The following is a 20,792-nucleotide window of genomic DNA, read 5'->3' on the forward strand; positions in this document are numbered from 1 at the left end:
CTGCTATGCATGCTCATTAAATCCTCACATTGCTCCTAAAGATAGGAGCTGTTTTTGTTCCTAGTTTACAAATGAGGGATCCGAGAATCAGCATTCCTGAGAGTTTAAGATGTAAAGCATTTCTGTTTGTTAAAGACAAGCAGGGTGTGTTATAGATAGTACTGGGGTCAAGGAACTACCTTGCTTACTGTGTCTTGTTCAATCTCCAGCATCACATATGTGTGGTCCCCAAGCACCACCAGGTGTAATCCCTAAGAAGAGATGGGAATAAGCCCTGAGCACTGTGGAATATGCGTCCCTCAGTCTGAGATGAGATTAGAGGAGGTTGGTTCAAACTCTAACCATCTTCTGCAGGGGCTTGGCCTGGAGAGCCTGCAGTGCCATGGAAGCAGTAGAATTGTTCTGCAGAAGCAAGTCACCCCAAATCCATGTGCCTTGCCTGGTCTCTGATACTGATCACTCTTTTTTGCAGTATGGAGGCCGCCAGCATCGGATTCGTCATTGTTATCGACAGACGAAGGGACAAGTGGAGCTCCATAAAGGCATCCTTGACACGAATAGCTGTAAATATTTCATTTGAACTGTTATTCTGAAAGGAATGTAAAGGGTCTGTTCAGTCATTTCAAAACAAGGTCATGGGGAAAAGGCAACTAATATATTTTGGCACATTTAGGAAAGGTCTTGGGAGCATGGACTGTTAGGTCAGGTCCATATCCCTTCTGCCGTTTGATGGTAACTTGCACACAATTGCTGAGTATGTCACAGACCTTCTGAGTTTTTCTGCCACGTTGAAAGCTCTGGTCACTGACGAAGAACAGGCAGGGAGAGCTTGGAAGTCACGAGTGAGCTCCATTTGTTGTTACCAGACATTGGGCATTCATATCGTTGCAATCCATACCCCTCTGTGGCAGTTTTGAGGCATTTCTCATAGAGTATCTCAGAGAATCTTTACCCATTTTGTCCCCAGCAGTGGCCCCTCTTGGATACAATGGCTCTCACACCATGTCATCGCAGCATCCCCCCTCCCCAACACGTGCACACAGATTGTGGTTTTTAAAGATTGTTTTCTCCAGGGATTGTAGAAATACTACAACAGGTAGGACTTTTGCATTGCACGTGGCCAGCCCAAGTTTGATCCACCCCATATGGTCCCTCGATTCCTTCCAGGAGTGATTCCTGAGCGCAAAGCCAGGAGTACAGCTGGGTGTGGCCCCCAAACAAAACAAAAACTAAAAGATTGTTTTCTCCATAAATTCTTTACAGGTGTCCCTCTTTGTCTTAGAGTATGTTTGGGGGGTTTGGGGGTAGGGAGGTCACTCAATGCAAGATGCAATTCATTTCAGTATTTAAATATTTTTCCCCATATAGCAGAGAAATACTTGCAAAATAAGACAAAAAGATCTGTAAGAATTTTGATTGGTGCTGTGCTTGCTTTGGGCATTCACTGCACAGTTTTGGAAGGATTACCTTTTCCTTCTTAATAGGAAAGATTCCTTATTTATAGCCTCTGGGGAACAGGTGCTCATCCCAAAGGGTCTGCAGAAACACCTGAGGAGCAGTGTGACTGGCTGTTAAAGAGGGGACATGGTAGGCTGAGAATGTGTGTGTAGAGGCAAGAATGGGAGAAGGACTTTTGAAAGATCACTTATGCCTAATTAGAGAAGGAAGAGAAAACCTTTTCAAAGTGTACAATTAGACACACACACACACACACACACACACACATACACACAACATATAGGGTCTTTCTCAGTTGGCTTTAGAGCCTTATCCGGAGAGTATCTCAGCTCATTTTTATCCTGTCACGACATAACAAAATGCTGCTGTTTAGAGTTTGTATGTCGAAGATGAGGAAAGGAAAATCATCCTTGCTTTGTTCTTAGATTGTTTTGTCCCTTTGATCTAATTTTGGTTGTGGGAGGTTATTTCCAGTATCTGTAATAATGGCAGATGACCTGAACATGTAGACACTTAAGAGTGTCAATGGTAATCCAGCCCAGAGGACTGCTAGAGACTTCTTATTTCTCAGAGTCCATGGGAAAGACCTAAATAATCTAATACTGGAGGCTGATTTGTTAAAAAATTCAGTAGATCACTTTATTCACAAAAGATACAGTGGTATAGGATCTCCAATCTTGACTAGCAATGAGAATCTCTTCAGGTACTTATTGGAGATATGACCCCTGAACTTCATATTAGTATGAATTAATCAGAACATTCTACAGCAAAGATAAGATTTAAAAAAAAACGCTGTAGGAGGCTGTTTTTGGAGATCTATTGCAGAAGAGAGAGACCTAGCAATGGGAAACTTTGAACTAAGTTGTTAAATGAGTTGGAGGCTTCTCTTTTCCAGAAACTCCTTAATATGACAATAGTATTTCCTGAGAGCAACTTAGAAATTAGATGCATTAAGAACATCTTATAAGTCTTTGACTCAGTAATTCTTCTAGAAATAGTTGAGGGCTTGGGTGTGAATTAGTAACAAAATATATGCTTTGCATGTATACACAGCACAGGGAAGGAAATAAGGAAGGAAGGAAGGATCCAAAAGGTGAATAAAAATATTCATTTCAGTGTTGCTAATAATAGTAAAAATACAGAAAAGTCGGGACCACTAGTAATATGAGGTTGGTTAAATAAATCATGTACCCATGAAAAATAGTATTTAAAAAATTAATTTTAATTTGTTAATTTTTCTGGACTACACCTAGTGGTGGACTGGAGCGACAGCACAGTGGGTAGGGCATTTGCCTTGCACATGGCCGACCTGGGTTCAATTCCTCCGCCCCTCTCGGAGAGCCTGGCAAGCTACTGAGAGTATCCTGCCTGCAAGGCAGAGCCTGGCAAGCTACCCGTGGTGTATTTGATATGCCAAAAACAGTAACAACAAGTCTCACAATGGAGACATTGCTGGTGCCCACTCAAGCAAATTGATGAACAATGGGACAACAGTGCTACAGTGCTACACCTAGTGGTGCTCAGGGCTTACTCCTGGCTCTCAGGGATCCCTCCTGGCAGGCTCAGGGGTCTTATGGAGTCCCAGGGATTGAATCCGGGTCAGCCACATTCAAAGCAAGCACAGTACCTGCTATACTACTGCACCCGCCCCTACAAAATATTTTTACGGTGTGAATTTTAACCACATTAAAGCTACTTAAGCAGGAAAAATAGCATACTAGTAATTAGAATTAAAATGGAAAATGACTATGAGATTATGGGCTTTATTTTTCAAGAACACATGCAATTATTAATGTCCCAGTTTATTTGCAAATTTCAACCAAAAATTCCCAATTCCTACAAAGAGGATGAAATATTTTTGTAAGCAGAAATATTTCTGTTGGTTTGGTTTGATTTTTAAGGAGGTGTTTGAATTTGCTAACATTTAAGTGCTTTTCACTTCTGAAATCAATCCCCAATTTGATATCCGTGATATTCACTTAACTTATCTGTTAACTGTGAATTTGGTCAAAAGAACACCAGTGAATGTGACGTTTGCCCAGACACTTTTCTTGATATTTTCAGGTAGCCTTTCCAGGAAACTTGCAACTCATATTTATTCTTCGTCCATCTCGCTTTATCCAGAGGACATTCACTGACATTGGCATTAAATACTATCGGGATGAGTTTAGAATGAAGGTGCCGGTAAGCATGACCTTTTTTCTTATCTCCATTGGGTTAGGGAGTGTGGACAAGATAAAATTTGAGTTAAGTTTTTATTAACTTAATTATTTCAAGTTTCAAGGTAGTCAGGGTGGAGGGTTGTGGAGAGACAGAGAGGAAGAGAGAGAGAGAAAATAGAGAGACAAAAGGAGACACAGAGAGAGGAGTCTGGGTAGAGGACAACATGTGGAAGCAGATAGAGGCTGGAACTACACTCATTATGTAAACTTCAAGGTAAAACCCATTATTGTCAGAGTACTGTCACTGTTACTGTCATCCCGTTGCTCATCGATTTGCTCGTGCGGGCACCAGTAATGTCTCTCATTGAGAGACTTATTGTTACTGGTTTTGGCATATCCAATACGCATGGGTAGCTTACCAGGCTCTGCCGCGCGGGCTGGATACTCTCGGTAGCTTGCTGGGCTCTCTGAGGGGGTGTCAGAGTACATATAAGATAATATGTTGGGGAAAAAATAGCATTTTTTTAAAAGTCTAGAATTTAAAAGTCTTCAATTTAAAAGTCTAGAAGGCAGTGGGTGGTTTTTGCAAAATAAAGATTTTTGAGCTGACTTAGGTAATTAGAGTTATATTAGAGTTATATAAATATGAACATGATATCCAAGAATATAGAGAAAGAGATTGAAGGAGGAAGAGACATATTAATAGTATGTGTGAAAGCAAGTAAAAATTTTAATATATGGATATGGCATATATGTAGGAAATTGTAGAGTTAAACTAAAATCCAACATGGTGGTGGTGAAAAGAGGAAAGCAAATTAGGGGCTGGAGCAATAGCATGGCGGGTTGGGAGTTTGCCTTGCACACGGCTGACGCAGGTTTGATTCCCAGCATCTCATATGGTCCCCTGAGCACTTCCAGGGGTAATTCCTGAGTGCAGAGCCAGGAGTAACTCCTGAGCATCGCCGGGTGTGACCCAAAAAGGAAAAAAGAAAAGAGGAAAGCAAATTAAAATACAAGATTGAATTTTTTACTTATAAAATTGGCAGATTATTTCATGTTTAGAGGAAGGGAATGAAGCTAGTAATGACCAACATGATGTCAATGGTTATATGGGTAAAGAAATCGTGACATAGTCAAATAAAGGAATTGCATTAAAGCAACTGAAATGAGTGAAGTGCTGACACATCAACAACATGAATATAGCTCAAAAATATTACCTTGAAAGAAAGAAATTAGGCGCTCAAGAGAATATGCTTTGCAGTTCTTTTAATTGAGGGAGAGCCCAAACTAAATTATGGTGATGTAGAGTTAAAACGATGGCTGTTTGCTTAGTACAATAGCAAAGCTATGGAAATGATCCAAATAAATGCCCAACTATGGACTAATGGATTCAAGTCACTTTGGTACATATATATACATATATAATATATATATAAAATGAACTGCTGGGTTGCTCTAAGAAAAGACAAAAGCATGCAATTTTCCATGACAGGGATGTAACAGAGGATATCTTGCCGAGTGCAGTCAGTCAGAAGGAAAGGGATGGATGCAGAATTAAGTCTCTCTTGTGTGGGACTTAAAGCTAAAAAATAAGGTAGCAACAAGTGATCAAAGGCAAAAAAATGGGAGAGTTGATTCACAGAACAGAGGTTACAGGGGAAAGAAGGGAAGCATAGGGTGGTTCAGAGGGAGAGACTTTGGGGGCCTTGGGGGAGAGTGGTAGGTACTCTGTGATGGGTGCAATGTTGGAATCATGTACACACAGAACCATCACTAACAATATAGAACCCAGTACTTCTATCGAAAATGATGACAATTTAAATATAGAACAGTGACTGCTGTTGGGGGCTGAAAAAGAGGGTGACTGGAAGGAGTGACTTTCTGAGGAAATATTCAATATCTTGATTAGATGATGTTACATCTCATCCAATTATACTCTTCAAAGCTAATTGAAATTAAAATCCTCAAAATCTGCATTTTATTCATGAAAATTTTATCTGACTTGGAAAAATGAAGAAATAGATGAGGTAAATCTATCAAGATAAGTAAAGTTCTCATTTTTTTGATTTAATTGAAAAAATTTCAAAGAAAAATTTCAAGAATGAGGATACAAAGAACATTTCAAATTCCTTACCCAAATCGTTTTATCTATTGTTAACATTCACCACCACTTAATTTATTATTTATTTGCTTCTCTCTTCTATAAATAGAAGCTGGAGTGATAGCACAGCAGGTAGGGCGTTTGCTGTGCATGTGACTGACCCAGGTTCGATTCCTCTGCCCCTCTCAGAGAGTCTGGCAAGCTACTGAGAGTATTTGCCCACACAGCAGAGCCTGGCAAGCTCCCCGTGGCGTGTTCGATTTACCAAAAACAGAAACGTCTCACAGTGGAGACGTTACTGGTGCCCGCTCGAGCAAATCGATGAACAACGGGATGACAGTGCTATATTATATAATTATACATTGCATTACATATGACATATATTGTATATATTTTATAAAATATGCACTTTAAATAGGTACTTTTTGTACCCTAAAGTATTGAGTACATATTACAGAGATAGATATATAAATGAATATATCTGACAATAAATATAATGATACACATATGTAAGATGCGTATATATGTGAGCAGGATCCAGTCTAATTTATTAATACATTAAGTTGTTATATCTCTTTAGTCTCCTTTAATCCACATACTTCCTTTGATTTATGTGATGTTAGCTTTTTTGTTTAGGGACTACCCCAGCAGTGGGCAGACAGAAGCCACTTCCTGTGTTATTTAGTCCAGGGGGCAGGCCTGATGGTTCAGTGCTTGACCATTGTTCCTCTATTGTAGTACTTGGGGCCACCTGCCATGCTGTGGGTGGGCTAAGGAGGGAGGCTGCGGTGGGATATGGAGGGAGGTATGTGGTGCAGGGATCAAACCACAGGGCCTTTGCACATGCTAGGCATGCATTTTGCCAGTTGAGCTAGATCCCTGACCCTGACATTAGCATTTTGAAGAATATAATCCTCTGAAATAATACACACATATAATATATATAGCCCAGAGAGGAGACTTGGAACGCTGTAGTGAGTGCTTTGCTCGTGGTAGGCCCGGGTTAGATCCCTGACACCACATGGCTCCTCGGACACCACCAGGAGCGATCCCCGAGCACAATGCCAGGGGTAGTGCACCACAGGGTGTTACCCAAAAACAAAAACACCATTAAATAACACAACATACCTCCTTGGGGGCTCATCTCATGGTTTCCAGGCTGTGTTTTGCCGTGTCCCCTCCGAGCTAGAATACTATTTAAGTAACGTCGTGACTTCTCAGGGCCTCACATGTAGACACACCATTTCACCTGCCCTTCTGGTGAGTGGATTTTTATTTGCTTGCTTGCTTGCTTGCTTGTTTTGAGGCCACTCCTGGCTGTACTTAGGACTAACTCCTGGCTCTGCACTGAGGGATCACTCCTGGCTGTGCTTGGGGGACCATATGTGGTGCCAGGGATCAAACCCAGGTCAACCACACACAAGAAAATTGCTTTACCCACTATGCTGTCTCTCCAGCCCCAGTGATGTCAGTTTTGAGTTCCTATTCAAAGCATTGTCCAATTTCTCAAATGTATTATCATGTTTTCCCTTGTAGCTAATAAGGAATCTTTGAAGAGATCTCTGAGACGATACAAATATCCTGCTCCTCTACAGGATATTTCTCTGCTTTGTGCCCATTGATGGTGTATGCCTGAAAAAAACATTTTTTTCATTGGTTGAAATAATACTTTTCTAACTCCACCATTCACCATTTACCAATCAGAAATGAGTATTTATTATAAGCTGGGATTTTCCCTTTCTTCCCTGTTTATTTCTCCAACATAAATTCCTTTCTCTTCCAATGGTTGTAATTCATTATTGATCATAATTATTTGGGTTCTTAAGGTATTTCTGAATTGGCTAGTTGGATCTGCTTATAGCCAGCTCCCATGTTCTATGGCATGTCCTTCTTCATTATCTTATGTTTGTTTTTAGTTATGTTTGTCTTTACTTTCTGACCTAATATGATATTCTAGCCATTCACTATTTCTTTGAAGATCCTGCTCAGTGGAATCCGTATATAAATGCACATATTTGTAATTATGCACACACAGGCATATTATTTTAAAAATATTTCACTTTACTGAGGTGTCATGTTTTATAATATTATCGCCATTAATGTTCATTAATGGTGCAAATTTATAGCACCACACCCTCCACCAGAGTGCCAACACTTCCCTGCCCCCCAAAACACATACATACACATGGCCTCTCAGCTCCTCTCAGGCAGTGAGAGTTGGCTAACTTCCCCCTCCCCCACACAACTACTCAAAGTCTTCTCCGCATTTTTCATTTTTATACAACATTTACCATCAGCTTGTCAACTTCTCCAAAACCAGAAGCTTTCAAAACTTTGACTGGCATTACTTTGAATCTGCAGATTCAAACACTTCACAGAACCGAATCTTCTATCTTTCGTTCATTTCTAATGTTCACCATTAGCTTTCCATGAAAATTTCCTCTGGGCTCTAACACTAACCTGAAACTGAAGCTGGTTGGTGTCCAGTGAGGCTGCAAGTGCCCCTCCTGCTCTTTGAGTGGCTAGGGTGAGTGCCACACTCTTGAAACCCGGGTGCTCGGGTGAGTGCCACACTCCCAGGACTCACCCTAGCAGCCACGGTGTCTTCCCCACACCACATTGTGCATTGAGTTTTCCTAATGTCCTAGTGTTACCGGAACAGCCCATATTCAGAAACAAAATTCCTTCCTGACGTCTAATTTAGAAAGGCTAATGATATTTTTGAAACTCAAAAGGGAAGTTGGGGGAGGGAGGGGTATTGATGGAGTCAGGGTTTTCTTGTCCTTTTTTCTTACATTCCAAAAAAAATCTTCATTAGTCTTTTTTCCCACAGAAGTGAAAGAGAAGGCACGCACTGGCCCTTGCTTTTTGATCTCTCAGAGCCTGGAATCTTCATAGGCTTAGTCCATACCTGGGAATAAGTAAATCAATCTTGTTTTCACCTGAAGACTTTGATCCCTAGCTTTCCTTCTTTTTATTTCAGAGGACTTAACGGCTTGATCAATGCCATCTAATCATACAGAAGAAAACCAATATTCTTGGTCAGATCCCTAACCAAGAATCAATTTTCAAAACAATAAGCTGGGCAAGAAATCTAAGGGTATTAGTTAAAGGCTTCACGAGGGAGTAATACAGGTAATGCGGGTGGAGAGACGGGTCATTACTCCTATTTAGGAGTCAAGAGGGGGTGAGACAGTGTCTCTGAGAGGGAGTTGGGACCACGCCCTGGTTTGGGCCTCCGCTGAGGAGAGAAAGGTGATGCATCTGCTTCCTTTAGATGTATAGGTGTTTTTTTTTTTCACCCATGTGGGTATGATCTTTAGCTGCAGTTTTCATTTGTCTTCCCTGCAAGGTATACACTGGGAGTGTAATCATTGTCTGGGAGTTTGCATGCATGTCATCAGTGTCTTGAGTGCATACCCCTCAGTAGGTCCCTGATTCCTAATTTTATTTGGGTTTTATCTCACTCACCCTTTATTGGCCCTACCCTCATGAATATTCAGGTGTTAGGATAGCACTTGAGTCGGGTGGATGAAGAGTACCCCTTAGCTTAGGAACTTTTGGCAAAAACTTGAAAGTAAGACCTGCCTTTCTAGGTTGCTTGGGACTGAGGTCCTGGTCCTGTTGACGTTCTGTCACAAATTAGTCAGTGCTCGGGTGTTCTGCCAATGCTTCTGTATTCTTTGCTCAGAGCTGGGAAATGGAAAGGAACTTTAAAACACTGCTGGATGTAGCAACTCTATTGGGTATGAATGCCTGGTCAGGCAAAGTTGAGGTACTGTAAACAATGTAGACAAGCTACTGTTTAATTTTCTGTGAATGATACATTAGTTGTTTGGATTTATTTTTCTTACAGATTATTATGTTGAACTCTGTCTCTGACCTTCATGGCTACATTGACAAAAGTCAGCTGACAGAAGACTTGGGGGGAACTTTGGAATATCGTCATAGTCAGTGGATGAACCATAGAACTGTGAGTGCCAAGTAACATGACCTTTCAGTGTCTCTCTTCATTTCCCAGAAGACAGAGGAGTTAAAGATCAACTAACTATGGGCGAGGACCCCCTAATATTGGAAAGGCCGTGTTTTCAGAGCCATGGACTGGGGCAAAAATAGAGTGGGGCATGAAAGACTAGGGCTTCCCCGTCTACCTATTTTTAATCCAGTTCTTCCAATTTCTTATTTGGGGATCTTGTTTTCTTACTGATATTCTGTCTGGTTGATCTGTCCAATGAAAAGAGTGGGTTGTTAAAATCTTCCTCTACTGTTGTGTTGCGCTGATGTGACTCCTCAGATCAATTAGCAGTTGTTTTATAAACTTTGCTGCCCTTTCACTTGGTGTTTATGTGTTCATAAGAGTTAAGTCCTTCCAACAGATACAAGGGCCAGGGGGATTGCCCCATAGCTGGGAGACTGCTTCATGAGCGGAGGGGAGAAGGCAGATGGAATAGAGAAAGGTTGACTAAGAAAATGAGGGCTGGAGGAATCAGTCGGGATGGGAGATGCATGCCAAAAGTAGATAATGGACCAAACATGATGACCTCTCAGTGTCTGTATTGCAAGCTATAATGCCCAAAAGTAGAGAGAGAGTATGGGGAATATTGTCTGCCATAGAGGCAGGGAGAGGGTGAGAAAGGGGTAGTATACCCAGATTATTGGTGGTGGGGAATGTGCACTGGTGGAGGGATGGGTGTTTGATCATTGTGAGATTGTAACTCAAACATGAAAGCTTGTAACTATCTCATGGTGATTCAATAAAATTTAAAAAAAATTAAAAAGAAGAGTTAAGTCCTTTATGGGTTGGAACAATAGAACAATGGATAGGGTGCTTGCTTTGCACATGGCATCATAACGGGTTTGATCCCTGGCACTTCATATGGTCCCTTGAGCCAGCCAGGATTGATCCTTGATCCCCTGGATCAACAGAGCAAGGAGTAAGCCTTGAGCACCACCAGTGTGGTCTTAAAAAAAAAATTCAGCAAAAAAAGAGTTGAGTCTTTTTGTTCTACTGATCCTTTAACCAGTATGTAATGTCCCTCTTGATCCCAATTTAATTTATTTAGCTTAAATCCTATTTGTTATGAAACAATATGGCAATCCCTGTTGATTTTTTTTACTCTACCTTTACTTTGTGTGGTTGTTTTCCAGCAATCTGTAAATTTAACCTGGAGCCTGGGAATATTACGAGCGTTCAAGCATGTCTCTTGTCTTAAGCATCTGAACATTGCTTAATTTCTGGATCAGGAAACAAAAATTGTATTTTGTTTCCTGCTTCCTGACCTAGCCAGCACACTGTAGGAGATTTTAGCCTTTTGGTAGTTAGAGAAATAATTGATGTTGAGGAATTTTTTTGCAGTTTTTCTATAAGAATTTTGGTTACTTTTTTTTTTTTAGTATTCAAGGTCATTTTTTTTTTAAATGAATCACTGTGAGATACAGTTACAGACTTACAAACTTTTGTGATTACGTTTCAGTCATACAATGATCAAGTACCCATCCTCCCATTCTTAACCACCAATTTCCCATCCCTGCCCCCCTCTGCCTCTCTGGCAGGCACATTCCCTTTTACTCTCTTTCAGCACACATCTCCCCTGCTCCCCCAAGCGTGCCCTCCAAATCATCATTTACTTGGTGGTCCTTTCTCTATCGCAGCTGCCTTTTCCCCCAGCTTGTGAGGCCAGCTTCCAAGCTGTGGAGCAATTGTCCTGACCCTTAACTTTATTTTTTTTTCTTTTTGCTTTTTGGGTCACACCTGGCGATGCACAGGGGTTACTCCTGGCTCTGCACTCAGGAATGACTCCTAGCGGTGCTCAGGGGACCATATGGGATGCTGGGAATCGAACCCGGGTCGGCTGCGTGCAAGGCAAACGCCCTACCCGCTGTGCTATTGCTCCAGCCCCGACCCTTAACTTTATTATCCTTGGGTGCTATTATATTCTTTACTTTATATTCCATAAGTGAGTGCAGTCATTCCATGTCTGTTCCTCTCTCTCTGACTCATTTCACCAATTTTTGCCGTTTGTGTTTTGCCATTTTGCCATTGGTTTCTTTGTAGCCACCCAGGATTCTTACAGAACTGGTTTTAGATGCAACAGATATTCTTTAGATGTTTGTCTGGTGTTTCTGTGACTTCCTTGCAGGGGAGGGGATTGTTGGTTGGCGACTCTTTTCTGTCAATGGTCACATGGAGCAGCTGCTCAGCGTTCTGACCTTTGTAGCTCCAGGAAGATGCTTGCATTTGCCGGCAGCAGTTTGGGACTGGCAGTTTTCAGCCATCGCCTCATGGGTGAGGCCCAGCTCACAGGGTGTTGGCTACCTGCTGCCACCCCTGGGTTGGCAGCGTCTAGGTGCTTTCTCGGGAACAGCTGCTCCCCGACTGTGGCATGGCGACACATGGACCCTGTTTGTGCCGGGTACTTTCAGTTCCCACTTTCATTTGACACGGTGGCACGGGCACAAAACAGAATCTTTTTGGACCCTTGGCACTCAGTTTCATCCTCAGGAGATGAAATCAGTGGCACTCGCGTTGGGGGTGCTTCCTTTGGTTCTGAGCTGGCTGTGGCCACAAGCCTGTCCGAGTGAAGGGCAAGTCCACTGAAGGGAGGCAAGTCAAGGCTGTGAGTGTGTCAGGGCTGGGCTAAGGGCCGCGGCTGTGGCTGTGCTGGGCGGGTTCACCTCAGAAATGGCCGCTCCTGTTTCAGACCAAGTGAGTTCACTCCTTTGGTTGCGTTTGACACGTCCTGAGTTTCTGCAACTCCTGAGTTACAGTAAAAACAAAATTCTGTGAGAAGCCTAAAGATTCAGCATGAACCTATTAGGTGGGGTGGAGCCAGGACACTCTAGGCAGTGGGCTTGTCACCTGGGGCCTGGGGCCTCTTGGCAGAGCTGACAGAGCAGCCCTGTTGGGTGTGGCTTCCCTCAGTAATGGCTGCTTTCTGCTCCCACGGAGGGTGCCTGCTCTTGAGTTCTTGGACACGACAAGTCCCAATGATCTTTTCACAATTTGGCGAGTCCTGGCATAACATTGTCATCCCGTTGTTCATCGATTTGTTCGAGCAGGCTCCAGTAACATCTCTCATTACTTATTGTTACTGTTTTTGGCATATCCAATATGCACGAGTAGCTTGCCAGACTCTACCGCGCGGGCTCCATACTCTCAGTAGCTTGCTGGGCTCTCCGAGAGGGGCGGAGGAATCGAACTCGGGTCGGCCGAGTGAAAGGTGAAAGCCCAACCGCTGTGCTATCGCTCCAGCCTGGTATAACATTGATGTTCTATAAATCCTTCTAACTCCCACCCTCCCACCCTAGGTGGGCATTTTTTGCCAAGTTCCAGCTTGCCCAATTTGCAGGTCCCGTTCCTCTTTCAACCTCCACTTCTCCCCTCCCTCCATTCTGGGGAAGTACTAATTAATTCTGACTTTAGCCATAGATTTTCCTTCTGTAGAGTTGAGTCTCCCTGAGATGATGACTGGTTTGCGGTTTATTTTGAGGGTGGGGAGTGGGGGAAGAGGGTGGCCACATTTGACTGTACTCTGGGGTTACTCCTTACTCTGCACTCAGGGATCACTCCTGGTGGGGCTCAAGAGACCTTGTGGGATGCTCGGGATCAAACCCAGGTGGGCTGGTGCACGGTAGTGCCTTGCCTACTGCACCCCCTATAACTGTGTTCTTGAAGGAATTTTCTCAGAGAGATTGCGTGTGGAGTGCTGTGTTCTACTTAGATTTTATATGTGTTGATGCCCCAGGAGCTCCCACGGAACTGGTTCTTTTCAGCCATGTTGGCCCCTCTCTTCCCATAAATCTGCCAATTCTACCAGTGTGCAGGGAGTTGGGTCGCACTCAGTGATGTTCATGAGCTATTCATAGCTCTGCTGAAGAGTGACCCCTAACAGTGACTGCAGTGAGGTGCCAAGAATGGAACTGGAGCCAATCAAACGCAAGGCTAGTGCCTTAGCTTTGGTGCTATCTTTTCAGCTCAAAGCAGAATTCTTAAGAATCTTATATTTTCTTATTATAATCCCCCTAATAAGTTGGGTTTTTGAAACATCTGTTTCTCTTCATAGATTCTCAATGAAAATGCTTGATATGTGTTAGATTGTGTGAAAGTTGTAACCTACTTTTATATACTTAAAAGAATTTCACAGTTTATCTAACTTCCAGACTGAAAGTGCAAAGATGTTTAAGATTGTAATATCAGCCAGAGAGATAGCTCAGTGGGCGGAGTGCATGTGGGAGGCCCATTTTCAATCCTTGCCATCACACGACCTTCCGATACCCATGCACAGAGCAGCTTCTGAGAACCGCCAGATATGGCCCCCAAACAAAGCAGAACAAAACCAGTGTGACTGTATGAATCCATATGCTAGGAGGGTAAAGTCTTCCTACAACAATACTTCAAGTATGAAAATGTCAAGAAACATGGGGAGGACATGAACCGGGTTCTGAAAATTCCTGTCATCTCAGGCCATCCCAGACTTCTGCCACCTAGAAGGGCCACCCCAGATCTGACACATACTTGGTTATGTAGGTTTTGATTTTCAGAATTGTCCTCTGGGACTACAGAAGCAGAGGTGATTTTTCCATATGAGAATGAGGAATTTGTCCTTTTGTTCTCACCATTCATCCATACGGAAGTTGTTTGTGGGGTTAGGAGCAATAGTACAATGGGTAGGGCATTTGCCTTGCATGCTGCCAACCTGGGTTCAATCCCCAGCATCCCATATGGTCATCTGAGCACTGTCAGGAGTGATTCTGAGTGTAGATCCAGGAGTAACCCCTACAGAGGACTATACTCATTGCTGGGTGTGACCCAAAGGCAAAAAAAAAAAACACTAGGGAAATAAAGCTAAAGCTCTTCTGGGTCAGAGGCAGTGGGCATGGCAGTGCCAGTCTGGCTGAGCATCATGACTTGGGCACTCAAAGCCACTACCTTCAACCAGCTCTTCCCATGTTCAGTGTTGCTTTTTTCTAGGTTTGGCCCTGTTCCCGGAAGCGTTCCGCTAAAATTCAGGTCTCTCACAGGGGATATTAGCTGTGAAGTCACTCACCAGTTAGCAAATACCTATTCAGTAGCAAAGTAGATCGTTAGTGGAAGGCACTTCAGACACTTTTGTTTGCTCATTATGTCGACTTTGGGGATCACATTCAGCAGTGCTCAGGGGTTACTCCCAGTAGTGCTCAGAGGGCTGTGCAGTGCCAGGGACTGGATCAGATCTCTCACATGCAAAACAAGTGCTCTAATCCTTGAGCTATGTCCCTGGCCCAAGACAGAGACATTTTTTAAAGAAGAGGAGGAAGTCTCCAACACTTCCCCATTAGGGACCTAAATGGTTTTCTTAAATTTCACCAATGACTAACCCACATGTCCATCTTTTCTCTCTATTTTCATGTTCTCTTAGCACCATCTGGCAAGTTTCTGTGGCAGCCGGGTTGTGAGTGTAAGAGGAGACAGTGGGGAAGTGTCAGGTGGAGTTGGGGGGCGGATAAGAGGAGAGAAGAGGGGTGGAAGAGAGGCAGGAAGGCTTTATTACCTGAAGGTATGTGTGGTTTCTCCACCTCATCATGATTGTCTGACCTTCTAGGCGATTGAAAATTTTGCCTTGACATTGAAGAACACTGCCCAGATGCTCCAGACGTTTGGCATGTACCTGGCCATGACGGAGCTACCCAAAGGCATTCTGTCTGCTGAAGATCTTCTCATGTGCCACACCAGGCAGCGGGACCAGTTGCAGGTGGGTGGTCCTTGGCTGCTCTCAGGCCAGGGTCTGGACCGGCAGGCGGGCAGCCTCCTGGAGAGAGCCACGAGCAGAATGAAAAGCTCAGTTCCCTTTCGCTCTGCTCCAGCAACTTGGTAGACTCAGCGGAGGAAGAGAAAAATCTCTTCAGACAAGGTGATGAAAGTGATCCTCACTCCAGGTTGGTGCCGGGAAGGAGTGCGAGGGCATCCTTTTCCCAGACCACACTCCTCGGATGGGCTTAGACCAGAACACATTATAATGGATTAAAATGGCAGGGGATGGGTGTGCGTCGAGAAAGCAGCTCTCAGATTTTGTCGCGCATTGGTTTGGGGGCCACACTGGGTGTTGCTCAGGGATTACTGCTGGCTCTCGCCTCGGGAATCATTCCTGGCAGTGCTTGCGGAACCGTAGAGGATGCCAGCAATCAAACCAGGGTTGACTACATGCCAGCCTTGCCCTCTGTACGGTTGCTCCAGGCCCAGCTTCCCGATTTTGAAGCGTAAGCTTTCCTGTGGCTGCTCTGAGGTGTGGGAGTGGCCCAAAAGCTGCTTTACTACTTTGTATTCCAGGGTGTGTCTTTTTTATTTGGGAATAATTTGAGGGAGAGGGCCTTTGAAGCACTCATCAGAGCGTGTGGAGCAGGGAACCTGACTGGTTCTTTCAGGTCCTTCAGCGAAGAGAATCCTGATGGGTGTTAAACTCTTCCCACTGTCAGCTGCGCGTGCCGACTGGATGATTATTTCAGTGGACAGAACTCCACAGAATGGCAGCTGTAGGCTGGAGAGGTGATGAATGTGTTCCTGCTCGGTGGGACCTGGGAGTAGCACAGCATCACCCCCACACGCACCTTGTTTTTCAATTGCTTTCATTCATTTGCAGTTACGGAATTTCGGAAGTATCTGTATAGTATCCATGGTACCCACTACCAGAGTTCTTGTGTTCTCTCACCACCAAAAAGACCATCTACCATCTCTTGCATCTTCTTTCCCATCTATAACCACCAGAGTTTGCACCAGATCTAAGGGTTAGGGTTGTTTTTTTTTTTATTTTTATTTTATTAGTGAATCACCATGAGACAAAGTTACAGACTTATAGGTTTTCATGCTTAGGTTTCAGTCATACAATGATCGAGTACCCATCCCTCCACCAGTGCCCATTTTCCACCACCAATGGGCCCAGCATCCCTCCCACCACCCCCACCCTGTCCCCTTCACCCCACCCTGCCTCTGTGGCAGGGCATTCCCTTTTGCTCGCTCTCTCTTTTTGGGTGTTGTGATTTGCTACAGAGATATTAAGTATGCATCATTTTAGGTCTATAGTCTATTTTCAGCCCGTATCTCTCATCCCTAGTGGGCCTGCCTAGCACCCTTTGCTTGGTGATCCCTTTTCTATCAGAGCTGCTTCTTCACCGAGCATGTGAGGTCGGCTTCCAAGCTGTGGAGTACTCCTCTTGGTACTGATCTCTACTATTCTTGGATGTTAGTCTCCCATTCTGTTACTTTATATTCCACAAATGAGTGCAATCTTTCTATGTCTGTCCCTCTCTTTCTGATTCATTTCACTTAACATGATACTTTCCATGTTGATCCACCTATATGCAAATTTCATGACTTCATCTTTTCTAACAGCTGCATAGTATTCCATTGTGTAGATGTACCAAAGTTTCTTTAATCAGTCATCCGTTCTCGGGCACTCAAGTTTTTTCCAGATTCTGGCTATTGTGAACAGTGCTGCAATGAACATATAGGTGCAGATGTCACTTTCACTATACTTTTTTGCATCTCCGGGATATATTCCCAGAAGTGGTATTGCTGGGTCAAATGGGAGCTCAATTTCTAATTTTTTGAGAAGCATTCATACTGTTTTCCAAAAGGGCTGAACCAGTTGGCATTCCCACCAGCAGTGAAGGAGAGTCCCTTTCTCCCCACATTTGCGCCAACACTGGTCACTTTTGTTCTTTTGGATGTGGGCCAGTCTCTGTGGTGTGAGATGGTATCTCATTGTTGTTTTGATCTGCATCTCCCTGATGATTAATGATGAGGAGCATATTTTCATGTGTCTTTTAGCCATTCACATTTCTTCCTTGAGAAAGTTTCTGTTCATTTTATTGCCCCATTTTCTGATGGGGTTGGACACTGGTAGCTTTTGTTCTTTTGGATATGGGCCAGTTTCTGTGGTGTGAGGTGTGAGATGGTATCATCTAATCATTGATAAGGGAGCAAGAAATGTAAAATGGAGTAAGGAAATCCCCTTTAACAAATGGTGCTGGCAACACTGGACAGCTATATGCAAAAAAATGGGCTCAGATTTATACCTAACACTATGCACAAAAATCAGATCAAAATGGATTAAAGACCTCAACATTACATCAGAATCCATAAGGTACATTGAAGACAAGGTCGGCAAAACCCTCCACGACATTGAAGCTACAGGTATCTTCAAAGAGGACTCACCACTGACCAGGCAAGTGGAAACAGAGATAAACAAATGGGACTATCTTAAACTGAGAAGCTTCGGTACCTCAAAAGATACAGCGACCAGAATACAAAGATAGTCTATAAAATGGGAAAGGATATTCACCCAATACCCATCGGATAAGGGGTTAATATCAAGGATTTATAAGGCACTGGTTAAACTCCACAAGAAGAAAACATCCAACCCCATCAGAAAATGGGGCAATGAAATGAACAGAAACTTTCTCAAGGAAGAAATCTGAATGGCTAAAAGACACATGAAAATATGCTCCTCATCACTAATCATCAGGGAGATGCAGATCAAAACAACAATGAGATACCATCTCACACCACAGAGACTGGCCCACATCCTAAGGGCTAGTTTTGTTGTTGTTTTTGCCAGTTTGTTTATTGTAGCTATTTATATTCCACATATATGTAAGAGTATTTATTAATTTTCTTTCACTTCCTTATTTCACTTAGCATTCTCAAGATTACTCTGGGTCATCAAAAGGCATGGAACTGTGAACCCCTACAAGTGTTTGGGAAACATTTCTGGTGACTGACTTGCAGGACCCTGTCCCAGAGTATGTGCAGAGGCCACCAGTGACCAATGCCCAGACACCAGCGTGTCCCTAAGAATCCAGCTCAGCGCAAGATCTGACTCTGCTGGTTGGAAGCGGTCTCCTAAAACCCTTCACTTGAGATGTCAGGCACAAGCCTAGCTTGTGACCTGTGCTTTTGAACATTTGGTTACAAACCAGGGTTTCTCTGCCCTCTCCTCAGGCTCAATACATTTTTGTAGAGCAGCTCACAGCACTTAGAAACCCATTTTCTCACCGGATCACTGATCACTTATAAAGAATAGAGTCTACAGCTAGAGAGCAGGATCCAAGCAAAGGAACATCAGAACCTTGGAGATGGCTCATGGGTGAAGTGCTTGCTCAGCTTGCTGGAGGGCCAGTCTCCCAGAAGCTCTTCCAAGCCCTTACTTTAGGGGTTTTCTGGAGGCTTCTTTGAGATAGTCTTAATTGATTGACTCACTGCTATTGGTGGTTGAAACCAGTCTTTAGCACCCTCAGTCCCTCCCAAAAGGATATGGAAATCCCAAAACTGTAATCACAGGGTTCGTTCTCCTGAAAGCTAACTCCCTTCCTTAGGTGCTTCCAAAAGTCCCCTCGTTCACATAATAAGGTACCTTTATTACTTAACGCTTAGGAAATTCCAGGAGCTGGGAGAACCAGTTCTTGTGATCCACTAATTATGGATAACACAAGCTATATAAAAATATCTTCATAAATACTGCACTGAAATAGCCTTTTCCTTACCCAATCTATTGAAGAGACCTCCCATACTCCTGGAAGAGATGTCAGGGTGCAGAAGGTCTGGGCTAGAGCGATCCTGTGAAGTCTTCCAGAAAAGAGTGGCGAGAGGTCATGGACACGGGAGCCTGCAGAGAAGTCATCTAGCATCCCGTGCGATGCTGGCATTGTGATGTGGCGGGAAGGAGCTGTGTGTGGGATCCAGGTCACATGCAGGTGTCGTCTCTGCCTCATTCCCAGAGGGGTGTGGAGAAGTTCAGAGCAGGTGCCCTGCCTTGACAGCACGACCAGTTAGAATGGTTCACATGGTCTGGGGAGCAGGGAACACCCAGCCACTGAATCTGCAGCAGCATTCCCAGGAGAGGCAGGGGGCTGGGCCTCTTCTTTTGGGGGTGGCTGGAGACACCACACCTGGCAGTGCTTAGGGATCACTTCTGACTCTATGCTCAGAGACCGCTCTTGACAGGGTCCTGAGGACTATATGGGGTGTTAAGGATTGAACCCAGGTTGACTGTATGCAAAACAGGTACCTACCCACTGTACTATTGCTTTTGATTATTTTTGTTTGGGGGGCACACTCTGTGGTCTGCTGCTTTGCATGGTCTTCTCACTCTCTGTACATCCTTTACTTGCCTGACCTGCAGTAGGCTACCTGTGCTTATATACATACATACATATATAGAAAACCTATCCACATCCTAAGGTGTTTCTGCTATCTGATTGGTTACATACTAATTAAGTGCCTTTAAAATGACCAATCACATCATCCTGATGATTTATCCCTGCCTCCCAACTTTCCTTCCTCCTTAAAAATATGAAGGAGGGGACCCAAGTGATACACGTGGTCTTGCACAGGGCCAACTCAGATGGGATCCCTGGCACCCCATCTGCTCTCCTAAGAATGCACCACAGCACAATCATCTTGTTCCTGTGGGTGCATTTTGTGGGGCTGGAAGTCGGGGTACCACACTCAGTTGTGCTCAGGACTTACTTTTGGTTTTGTGCTCAGGGAACACTTCTGGTGGGCATAAGGACCATACATGGTGCCAGGGATCTAACGCAGGTCAGCTGTGTGCAAGGCAAATGCCCTTCCCAAGGTACTATCTCTCTGACTCATATACCTGTGGTCCATATACTTGTGGTACACATACCTGTGATCCATATACTTTAAGCACATGGATGGAGAGTTTGGGTTGCATTCAGCTGCTTTGAGATAACTGTGTATAACTGTCACCAAGCTCCTCTTGATATTGGGTGTTTCTCTGAGGAGAGCTTCTACTTCCTGAGGAAAGAGAACTTTGACAGGCTGTAGGTCATCACTTGGTTTACAAGTAATATGGCAACACTCCCCCTGCTGACACCAAGGCCCAGACTTCACAAAGAGAGGAAACTCCCTGAACTTCCTGTGACCTGGCTGCAGATGCTTCCGGAGTGCTCCTCTAGCCTGAGTGCTGGCAGCAAAAATAAAATACCCAAATTGATTAAAGATGTTTTTTCTTATATGACTTAAAATGGCTTAATAACCATAGACCATGGGGCAACTGACTACATGGAAGAAA

At 43.8% G+C, this 20,792-nt stretch overlaps 1 protein-coding gene across 3 annotated transcripts in view; it reads left to right on the top strand.

Moving 5' to 3' along the window:
- The window catches only part of MCF2L2 (MCF.2 cell line derived transforming sequence-like 2), a 263,863-nt gene that overhangs the window by 108,197 nt on the left and 134,874 nt on the right, over positions 1 to 20,792 (top strand). For all 3 annotated transcript variants that reach the window (XM_055124229.1, XM_055124227.1, XM_055124228.1), the window contains exons 4-7: positions 473 to 563; positions 3,523 to 3,642; positions 9,578 to 9,694; positions 15,303 to 15,452. In XM_055124229.1, the coding sequence (XP_054980204.1) occupies positions 473 to 563; positions 3,523 to 3,642; positions 9,578 to 9,694; positions 15,303 to 15,452 (478 nt within the window). The remainder of the gene's footprint in view (positions 1 to 472; positions 564 to 3,522; positions 3,643 to 9,577; positions 9,695 to 15,302; positions 15,453 to 20,792) is intronic.

Source organism: Sorex araneus, chromosome 2, assembly GCF_027595985.1.
Source record: "Sorex araneus isolate mSorAra2 chromosome 2, mSorAra2.pri, whole genome shotgun sequence".
NCBI lineage: Eukaryota > Metazoa > Chordata > Mammalia > Eulipotyphla > Soricidae > Sorex > Sorex araneus.